The 11854-nt window shown below is 37.7% G+C and overlaps 1 protein-coding gene across 1 annotated transcript; it reads right to left on the reverse strand.

Moving 5' to 3' along the window:
* Positions 1-8895: 8895 nt before the first annotated feature.
* On the reverse strand, positions 8896-11526 carry LOC141063336 (uncharacterized). The gene is made up of 2 exons (XM_073557384.1): positions 11508-11526; positions 8896-10819 (listed from the first exon to the last, which is right to left on the reverse strand). The coding sequence occupies exons 1-2, from the start codon at positions 11524-11526 to the stop codon at positions 9366-9368; spliced, it is 1473 nt and encodes a 490-aa protein (XP_073413485.1). The 3' UTR covers positions 8896-9365.
* Positions 11527-11854: the final 328 nt, after the last annotated feature.

Here is an 11854-nt window from a genome sequence, read left to right on the forward strand (position 1 = left end):
CTGAATTCCTTTAGCTCTGTCTTCAGAAAGTACCTGAGTGCTGATATAGCTTTTGAAGCCTAGCTGCTTCAGGGTCTTTTTCCATATCAGCCTGTTGGCTTATGTCTTTGATAGGGTTTTGAATCCAAAGGGAGTTTGTAGCTATATTCCGCGCTGCCGCTTTAGACAAATTCCAGGAGAATGCTGTATGATTGCAGTGGTTTTATTCTACGCGTTTCAGGGGTCTCATGCCCCCTTCATCAGGAAATACCACCCTGATCAGCGATCTGTCACAGGACAGTGATGTCCCACCTGGGACAAGGTAATAAAGTAAAAAAAAAAAAAAAAAAAGTGTTAAAAATAATTTAAAAAAAATCGCTAAATAAATTAGTAAAAAAAAAAAAAGATATTCCCCAATAAATCCATTTTTTCAAAATAAAAAAAAACAAAAACAATAAAAGTACACATATTTGGTATCGCCGCGTCCGTAATGACCTGCCCTATAAAACTGTCCCATTAGTTAACCCCTTTAGCGAACCCCTTAAAAAATAAAAATAAAAAACGAAGCAAAAAATAATGATTTATTATCATACCACCGAACAAAAAGTGCAATAACGCGCGATCAAAAAGACACATATAAATATCCATGGTACCGCTGAAAACGTCATCTTGTCCCGCAAAAAACGAGCCACCATACAGCGTCATCCACAAAAAAATAAAAAAGTTATAGCTCGCAGAATAAAGCGATGCAAAAATAATTATTTTTTATATAAAATTGTTTTCATTGCAAAAAACCGACAAAACATAAAAAAACGACCTAAATGAGGTATCGCTGTAACCGTACTGACCCGAAGAATAAAACCGCTTTATCAATTTTACCGCACGCGGAACGGTGTAAACGCACCCCCCCAAAAGAAATTCATGAAATGCTGGTTTTTGTTCATTCTGCGTCCCAAAAATCGGAATAAAAAGCGATCAAAAAATGTCACGTGCCCGAAAATGGTACCAATAAAAACGTCAACTCGTCCCGCAAAAAATAAGACCTCACATGACTCGGTGGGTCAAAATACGGAAAAATTATAGCTCTCAATATGTGGTGATGCAAAAACTACTTTTACAATAAAAAGCGTCTTTTAGCGTGCGACAGCCGACAAACATAAAAACCGCCATAAATAGTAAATCAAACCCCCCGTTATCACCCCCTTAGTTAGGGAAAAATAATAAAACTAAAAGAAAATGTATTTATTTCCATTTTCCCGCTAGGGTTAGGGTAGGGTTAGGGCTAGGGTTAGGGCTAGGGTTAGGGCTAGGGCTCAGATTAGGGTTAGGGGTGTGTTGAGGTTAGGGTTGGAGTTATAATTGGGGGGTTTCCACTGTTTGGGCACATCAGGTGCTCTCCAAAGGCAACATGGCGTCTGATCTCAGTTCCAGCCAATTCTGCGTTGAAAAAGTCAAATGGTGCTCCTTCCCTTCCAAGCTCTGCCATGCGCCCAAACAGTGTTTTACCCCCACATGTAGGGTATCAGCCTACTCAGGACAAATTACAAAACAACTTTTGGGGTCCAATTTCTCCTGTTACCCTTAGGAAAATAAAAAATTGGGGGCAAAAATATAATTTTGCGGAAAAAAATATTTTTTTTATTTTCACGCCCAGGCGTTATAAACTTCTGTGAAGCACTTGGGGGTTCAAAGTGCTCTCCACACATCTAGATAAGCTCCGTGGGGGGTCTAGTTTCCAAAATGGGGTCACTTGTGGGGAGTTTCAATAGTTTAGGTACATCAGGGGCTCTCCAAACGCACATGACACCCGCAGACCAATCCATCAAAGTCTGCATTCCAAAACGTCACTACTTCCCTTCCGAGCCCCGACGTGTGCCCATACAGTAGTTTTCTCCCACATATGAGGTATCAGCGTACTCAGGACAAATTGGACAACAACTTTTGGGGTCCAATTTCTCCTGGTACCCTTGGGAAAATAAAAAAATTGGGGACTAATTGATCATGTTTGTGGAAAAAATACGATTTTTTTATTTTCATGCCTGGGCATTATAAACTTCTGTGAAGCCCTTGGGGGTTCAAAGTGCTCACCACACATCTAGATAAGTTCCTCAGGGGGTCTAGTTTCCAAAATGGGATCATTTGTGGGGGGTTTTCACTGTTTAGGTACATTAGGGGCTCTCCAAAGGCAACATGACACCCACAGACCATTCCATCAAAGTCTGCATTCCAAAACGTCACTACTTCCCTTCTAAGCCCTGACGTGTGTCCATACAGTAGTTTTCTCCCACATATGGGGTGTCAGCGTACTCAGGACAAATTGGACAACAACTTTTGGGGTCCAATTTCTCCTGTTACCCTTGGGAAAATAAAAAAATGGGGACTAAAAGATGATGTTTGTGGAAAAAATACGATTTTTTTATTTTCACGCCCGGACGTTATAAACTTCAGTGAAGCACTGGGGGGTTCAAAGTGCTCACCACACATCTACATAAGTTCCATGGGGGGTCTAGTTTCCAAAATGGTGTCATTTGTGGGGGGTTTCTACTGTTTTGGTACATCAGGGGCTTTCCTAACGCGACATGGTGTCCGATCTCAATTCCAGCCAAAAACGTCAAATGGCGCTGCTTCCCTTCCGAGCTCTGCCATGCGCCCAAATAGTGGTTTACACCCACATGTGGGGTATCAGCGTACTCAAGATAAATTGCACAATATCTTTTATGGTCCTGTTACTTTTGGAAAAATAAGAATTGAGGGTGAAAAGATCATTTTTGTGGAAAAAATATGATTTTTTAATTGTACTGCTGTACGTTATAAACTTCAGTGAAGCACTGGGGGGTTCAAAGTGCTCACCACACATCTAGATAAGTTCCTTGGGGGGTCTAGTTTCCAAAATGGTGTCATTTGTGGGGGGTTTCTAGTGTTTTGGTACATCAGGGGTTTTCCAATCGCGACATGGTGTCCGATCTCAATTCTAGCCAAAAACGTCAAATGGCGCTGCTTCCCTTCCGAGCTCTGCTATGCGCCCAAATAGTCATTTACACCCACATATGGGGTATCAGCGTACTCAGGACAAATTGCACAATAACTTTTAAGGTCCTGTTACCCTTGGAAAAATAAAAATTGGGGGTGAAAAGATCATTTTTGTGGAAAAAATATGATTTTTTAATTGTACCGCTGTACGTTATAAACTTCTGTGAAGCCCTTGTGGGTTCAAAGTTCTCACCACATATCTAGATAAGTTCCTTGGGGGGTCTAGTTTCCAAAATGGGGTCACTTGGGGGGTTTCCACTGTTTAGGTACATCAGGGGCTCTCCAAACGCGGCATGGCGTCCGATCTGAATTCCAGCCAATTTTGCATTGAAAAAGTCAAACGGCGCTCCTTCCCTACTGAGGTCTGCCATGCGCCGAAACAGTGGTTCCCCCCCACATATCAGGTATCAGCGTACTCAGGACAAATTGCACAATAACTTTTGCAGTCCAATTTCTCCTGTTACCCTTGGTAAAATAAAGAAAATTGAACCTGAAGTATTTTTTTTGTGAAAAAAAGTTAAATGTTCATTTTTTTTTTTAATATTCAAAAAATTCCTGTGACGCACCTAAAGGGTTAATAAACTTCTTGAATGTGGTTTTAAGCACCTTAAGGGGTGCATTTTTTAGAATGGTGTCACTTTTGGGTATTTTCTATCATATAGACCCCTCAAAGTGGCTTCAAATGTGAAGTAGTCCCTAAAAATAAAATGGTGTTGCAAAAATGAGAAATCGCTGGTCAATTTTTAACCCTTATAACTTCCTAACAAAAAAAAATTTTGGTTCCAAAATTGTGCTCATGTAAAGTAAACATTTGGGAAATGTTATGTATTAAGTTTTTTGTGTGCCGTATCGCTGTGATTTAAGGGCATAAAAATTCAAAGTTGGAAAATTGCGAAATTTTCAAAATTTTCGCCAAATTTCCGTTTTTTTCACAAATAAACGCAAGTTATTTGAATGCAATTTTACCACTAACATGAAGTACAATATGTCACGAGAAAACAATGTCAGAATCACCGGGATCCATGGAAGCGTTCCAGAGTTATGACCTCATAAAGGGACAGTGGTCAGAATTGTAAAAATTGGCCCGGTAGTTAACGTGCAAACCACCCTTGGTAGTGAAGGGGTTAACATACAAAACAAGTTGTGAAACAAACATTTACAAAAAAATATATAGTTATACAATATACAGAGTGCAAGATACTAGTAAAGAATAGATCTTTCCATATCGATTTACAAGATAATCTATATTTTTACAATATCATAGGAAGATTATAATCTAAATAACTTTACATACAATTTTTTATATAACATTTTTTATAAAAATACTGATAGACCGATCCGGTCATTTAGTCCCAAAGGACCTTGTGCGTTCGCTTTCAGGATCCATTTTGCTTCTTGTTGCAATAAAGCTTTGTCATAGTTACCTCCTTGAGGTGGAAAATTGACCTTTTCAATCCCTGCAAAACTCAAAATTTCTGGGTTAGCTTTCTGCACATCTTGAATATGCTTGATTAATTGCAGTGAGCCCTTTCCTGATGTAATAGATCTATAGTGTTCACCAAAGCGTATCGTAAGTGGTCTTATAGTTTTTCCAATATAAAAATAACCACATGGACAAAAAATAATATAAACCACGAATTTAGTTTGGCAAGAAATGTAGTTTTGTACCTTATGTTCCATAGAGCCAAAATGTATAGAATTCCCTGTCAGGTGAAGATGACAGTATCTGCAGTGACCACATTTATAATTTCCTTTTATTGATAAATCTCGTAGCCAATTTTTTTGAGGGGGGACGAAGTCTATGATGTACTAATAAATCCCCTATATTATGTGCCCTCTTATATGCAAATTGAGGAACTAATTTACCATCTGTGTGTAAGGTTTTTTCTGCGTCAATGAGATGCCAGTGTTTTCTCACTGCTGCATGGATTGCTCTATCCATTGCACTATGTTTGAAACAAAAATTAAATTTTTTTGTAGGTTTGACTACACTATTTAATTTTTGTCCTTTCCTTTAATAAATCCATCTGAGAAAATTTTTTTACCCTTTCATATGCTTCATTTAATAAATTCATAGGATATCCCCTTTGCAAAAAACTTTGTTTCAGCTCAGAAATTTGTTCATTAAAAATGGTTTCATCATTATTCAGTTTTCTTACTCTTAGCATTTGACTATATGGAAGTCCCTTTTTAGTGTGTAATGGGCGAGCGCTCTTATAATGTAAGTAATTATTTGTTGCGGTTTCTTTTCTAAACACTTCTGTTTTTCAAGAGCCATTTTTTATTTTAAATTTGACATCAAGAAAATCTATTGTGTTTCCCCCAAATGAAAATGTGAAGCGCATGTTGTCACTGTTCACATTGTTCAGGTATTTTACAAAATCTGCAAATTCTTCCAGAGAACCCCCCCAGATAATAAAAATATCATCCACAAAGCGAAAATATGCTTGTAAATGTTTTAAGTGTGGATTTAGGGCTGTTTTTATATAAAACTGTTCAAACCGTGCTAGGAATAAATTTGCATAAACACAAGAGACTGGCATGCCCATTGCTGTGCCCACCCTTTGTATAACACAAGAGACTGGCGTGTCCATTGCTGTGCCCACTCTTTGTATGACACAAGAGACTGGCGTGCCCATTGCTGTGCCCACTCTTTGTATGACACAAGAGACTGGCGTGTCCATTGCTGTGCCCACTCTTTGTATGACACAAGAGACTGGCGTGCCCATTGCTGTGCCCACTCTTTGTATGACACAAGAGACTGGCGTGCCCATTGCTGTGCCCACCTTTGTATATACCACTTATCCAGAAATTTGAAGGCATTATGTGTCAAAACATAATTGACACACAATGCCAATCACAATGACAATCGAGTGACTCGATAATAAAGGAAATAAAATCCTGTGATTTGTTTGTGTAAAATCTCCTTTATTGCTGCTATGCCTTTATCATGGGGGATGCGGGTATATAGACTCTCAGCATCAATAGATGCAAGGGAGAAATGTGGTTGCCAATGGAAATCTTTCAATTTTTTCAATAAATCTCCTGAATCTTTTACAAAGGATGGCACAGCTTTCAGTAAAGGTTTTAGTAGCCAGTCTAAGTATTGTGAAAGTGGTTCAGTCAAAGAGTTTTCCCTGAAATTATAGGGCGACTCGGAGGCTCTTTTAAAGACTTGTGCACTTTTGGCACACTATACCAATAGGGAATTTCTGGGTATTCTGGAAAGAGTTTTTCTGCTCTCTTTTTTGATAATATCCCCAATTGAACATACTTTCTTAAAAGAGATCTTAATCTGTCCTTATATTTATGCAAAGGGTTGTCATTTAGCATACAGTAGGTATTACTATCATTCAAGTGATTTACGGCATCTTGTATATAGTATGTCTTATCCAAAAGAACCAAATTTCCTCCTTTATCAGATCTCCTGAACACAGTATCACTCCATCCCTTCATTTCTTGCAAAGCTTCCATCTCAGATGCTCTCAAATTTTTTTCTGACATGGGATAGAGTAAAGCTTCTACATCCTTGATGACCATATCATGGAAAAGATCGATACTGTTCCCAGGAGATATAGGAGGCATGAAATTTGATTTTATTCCTCCTTTAAAAGGTATTGGTATTTCTTCGTTGGAATTAACTGATTCCAGGGAGAAATCCGGTTCAGTTATACTCATTAACATTTCAACATCACTTAAGAATTGTCTGGGACAGATATCTGAATTTAGCATAAAGCCTAAAGGACCAATAGTTGGAGGTTTCTCACCTTCATGTATAGGAACAGAAACTGCAGCTGAAACACTGGAAAAAGATTTTTTAAGATGTAGCTTTCTTATACTTTTAAACAATTCAATCCTAAAATCGACATAATCAAATTTTTCTGGAATACAAAAATTTAAGCCTTTAGATAGAACTTCAGTATGTTCACTGGATAATTGGCGCTTTGAAAGGTTTATTATACGTAGATTGTCCTTGGAGGTGTTATTTCCTCCATGATACTTGCTTGCGTTTCTTACCTTGATTTTGTAATTTTCCGGCCTCGTCTTGTTTTTTTCCTAAAGGGGGCGTATTATTAGAGGTAGAAGGAAAAGTAAGCATGCTTGAGTCCTCTCGATCGTCTGCAACACTTGAGTCCGAATCCGTGGTCCATCCTTCATAGTTATTTTTATGAGCCATGTTGTATCTCCGCTTTTTAGAAAAAGAGGAACGATTTTTATTCCAGGAAAAAATCATGTTCTTTTCATAGTCATTTTTATCTCGCAAAAACTTTTCTTTTTTCTTCTTCTTAATATCGATTTGTTGTAATACGAGATTTTTATCCAATTTTTTGTAAAAATGTGTATTTTGGTTTTCTGTGTAGCGTGACTTTATTTCTGATTTCGCTTTCTCCAACTGTTCAGTCAGATGATCATACTCCTGCTCATTTTTCTCTGCTACCAATTGTAATAAATTGAGAGAACATTGGTGAAGGAGATCAGTCCATTTCTTTTGGAAAATAGGATCATCTTGAAATTGTGAAATTTCCTTGAAGATACGTAAACCTCTCGGGACTCTCTTGCATTCAGTGTATGATTTCAATGATTTTACAGTCCAGAATGATCGGATTTCTCTCTCAGCTAATGATTGTATTTTAAATTCAAGTGATCTTGTGCTGATAATATGCAGCTCTTCCTTACGATTGCATCCTCTCATCCTGCTAAAAGTCCCTGTTCAACCGCATTCATATCAGAAAGCTCCATATTTACGTCTGTGTCCATTGTATGGATAAAAAGTGAGTGAAATAAACCCTGTGCTCAGTTCAATTACACAAGTTGAATGATCCCAGCAAAGAGCAAACAGATGAACGGCATACTAGGGGGCACAAATCACCACATTACCAGAGGGAGCTATTTATCTGAAGTATTGCGGCATATGGTTCAGTCAAGAAATGGAGGTGCTTGTATGAAAAAACATGAATATTTCAATGTAAAGCGAAAAAAGAAGAAATATACAGCACTCACCGATGTAGCTGAAAAACTGTGCGTCTTTATTTCACATATTTTCCATCAAATGTGTGGACATGCAGGACGTGGAGGAATGCTAGGGGAGGGAGGTGCCGGACAACGGCCATTTCACGATTACTCGCTTCTACGGGTCCAGGTGAGGGGATTAGCTAAAGGTCATTCCCTATATAGGGTCACAGACCTTACTAATTAACATACATAACAAGTTGTGAAACAAACATTTACAGAAAAATATATAGTTATACAATATACAGAGTGCAAGATACTAGTAAAGAATAAATCTTTCCATATCGATTTACAAGATAATCTATATTTTTACAATATCATAGGAAGATAATAATCTAAATAACTTTACATACAATTTTTTATATAACATTTTTTATAAAAATACTGATAGATCGATCCGGTCATCTAGTCCTTTGGGACTATCAGTATTTTTATAAAAAATGTTATATAAAAAATTGTATGTAAAGTTATTTAGATTATAATCTTCCTATGATATTGTAAAAATATAGATTATCTTGTAAATCGATATGGAAAGATTTATTCTTTACTAGTATCTTGCACTCTGTATATTGTATAACTATATATTTTTTTGTAAATGTTTGTTTCACAACTTGTTATGTATGTTAATTAGTAAGGTCTGTGATCCTATATAGGGAATGACCTTTAGCTAATCCCCTCACCTGGACCCGTAGAAGCGAGTAATCACGAAACGACCGTTGTCCGGCACCTCCCTCCCCTAGGAAACTAGGGTTTGTAGATGTCTGTCAATCCAAACACTTAAACTTTCGTTAAGTGATCCTATACTCGATATAATTGGACGAAATGGAGGGGGAAAAATTTGTTTGTGCATTTTCGGGAGACCGTAAAACACCAGAGTGACAGGAAAATCTTTATTCAAAAAGTTTGTTTTTTTTTTATTAATTACCCCTAAATTTTCTCCCTCCATTACAAAAGATTCCAATACATTTTTACAAACACTAGTAGGGTAACTTGTTACTTTCCTATAAGTATCAACATCATTAAGAATGTCCATAACCAAATTGCTATACAAATTGCTATTTAATCACCCTATATACTGACATGTGGGGTATATGTTTTTTCTATTAGTCATCTTCTGACTGACCTTCAGGGGGTGAATAATGAGTATGGTTTTATATTTTGAGTTAATAAAGTTTAGTTTTATCCTTTTGTCAGCAAACATGAGGAATGACAAGAGACAACCCTTTTAAGAAAATCCAATTTTGGTTAAAACTACTCCAACATTATAAACATAAAAAAGACTTCTCCCCTATGTGATGACTCTGATGTTTATTAACAGTTGATTTCAAGGTAAAATATTTCCCACATTAAAAAAATGAAAAAGTCTTCTCCTCTGTGTGACTGCTCTGATGGTGATCAAGAAGCGCTTTCCGGTTAAAATATTTCCCACATTTTGAACAAGAAAAAAGCTTCTCCCCTGTGTGGGATCTCTGGTGCCTATCAAGATTTCTTTTCCATTTAAAACATTTCCCACATTTTGAACATGAAAAAGGCTTCTCCCTTGTGTGGGTTCTTTGGTGGCTATCAAGAACTGATTTCCGGTTAAAACATTTCCCACATTCTGAACAGGAAAAAGGTTTCTCCCCAGTGTGGGTTCTCTGGTGTCTATCGCGAACTGATTTCCGGGTAAAACATTTCCCACATTCTGAACAGGAAAAAGGCTTCTCCCCTGTGTGAACTCTCTGATGGTTAACAAAATGTGATTTATGTGCAAAACATTTCCGACATTCTGGACATGAAAAAGATTTCTCTGTGTGAGTTCTCTGGTGGCTATCAAGAACCGATTTCCGGTTAAAACATTTCCCACATTCTGAACAGGAAAAAGGCTTCTCCTCTGTGTGAGTTCTCTGGTGCTTAACAAGAAACGATTTCCATTTGAAACATTTCCCACATTCTGAACAGGAAAAAGGCTTCTCCCCTGTGTGAGTTCTCTGGTGGGTAACAAAATTTGATTTCTGTGCAAAACATTTATCACATTCTGAACATGAAAAAGGTTTTGTTCCTGTGTGAATTCTCTGGTGAATAACAAGGTCTGATTTTTGTTTAAAACATTTCCCACATTTTAAACATGAAAAAGGCTTCAAGATTTCACCTGTGTGAGTTCTTTGGTGTTTAGCAAGATTTCCTTTCTGGATAAAACCTTTCCCGCATTCTGAACACGAAAAAGGCTTCTCCCCTGTGTGAGTTCTCTGGTGGTTAACAAAATGTGATTTTTGTGCAAAACATTTCTCACATTCTGGACATGAAAAAGATTTCTCCTCTGTGTGAGTTCTCTGGTGGCTATCAAGAACTGATTTCCGGTTAAAACATTTCCCACATTCTGAACAGGAAAAAGGCTTTTCCCCTGTGTGAGTTCTCTGGTGCCTAACAAGAAACAATTTCCATTTAAAACATTTCCCACATTCTGAACAGGAAAAAGGCTTCTCCCCCGAGTGAGTTCTTTGGTGTATAACAAGATTACATTTCTGGATAAAATATTTCCCGCATTCTGAACATGAAAATGACTTCTTTGCTTTAGGAGCAGTTTGTTTTTTATTGCCTCTTTTGTGACTTTGATTTTCCTTAGTAGTCGGTAATGAATCAGAAGAATCAGAAGATGGGACCTGTTTCATAGGATCAGATGACAGATCTTTGCTGTGAATGGATGATGATATATCTGGAGTAATAGCAATCACTTCAGTTGTATCTTGTAGGATCTCAAGATCATCAGATTTAAAATTTGAAGATGTCAGCTGTCCCTCTGATCTCCTGGTACAGTCATCTGCTAAGATAAAAAATAATTATTATTTTTTAATAAAATATCCTTGAGTTTTATATTTTTGAACATTTCTATTTAAACTGTCCATAAAAATGGCAAGCTATGTAAAAAAAACTTTACTTGTTTACCAAGACAATGACAGTTCACAGTCTAATAGAAACCTTGTTGGATGAACCAGTAGTGTGCGGTGTTCAACTGTTGGTTCATTCTGCCTCCCAAATATCCAATAAAAAGAAACCAATCAATGTTATGTAGGCGAAAATAATACCAATTCTCATCTCACAAAAAACAAGTCCCCACTCAGGTCCATCATCTGTCAATGGAAAAACAGAGGTTCCCGCACTATTAGTGGCTCAAAGGCTGTTGAAAAGCAACAAGGTTTCCATAAACCAATCCAGCAAAATCCGCTCTCACTTCGGAGTCTTGCAGTGTGCGCAAACAACATTTAGGATCCCTGTATTTAGCAATATTATAGTGAGAAGAATCCACTTAATTTGCGGTGTCTCCTGGAGCACAATCTGGGCACTATGTGCTGGGTAATAAAATGGCAAATGTGTAATTTTCACTCTCCAACATCCACTAAGTGTTAATTTCCGGAAAGTGGCTGTGGAGTCACAATATTCACTCCTCCTAAGGATTATAACCCTCAGTGAATTAATTTATAAAATGGAATCACTTTGAGGATTTTTACTATTCTGGTTTTCTGTCATTTAGTTATATTAGGGCTTCTGCATATGGTGTGTCCAATCTCTTCTGGGATCTGTTCCTGCTGTCCAGCTGGAGTAATCTGCTCCCTACTTCAGCCAATTGGAAAGTACCACACCCTACTAAAGCGCAAAGCACATGGCCGGAATCTGCCAGATACAGCGCTGTTCTCCTCTGGTTCAGTCCTCTGTGCTCAGCTTGCGGCTTGTGTATTTGTTCCCTGCTGTGACCGTGGCCCGTTTACTGACTACTCTTGTGTCTTCTGATTCTGTGTTCTGTCCTTCTGGTTCTGACCCAGCTACCTGACTATTCTTCTTGCCATCTGACACCACA

Source organism: Dendrobates tinctorius, unplaced genomic scaffold (genome assembly GCF_039654945.1).
Source record: "Dendrobates tinctorius isolate UK_male_01 unplaced genomic scaffold, ASM3965494v1 ptg000249l, whole genome shotgun sequence".
NCBI classification, from domain to species: domain Eukaryota; kingdom Metazoa; phylum Chordata; class Amphibia; order Anura; family Dendrobatidae; genus Dendrobates; species Dendrobates tinctorius.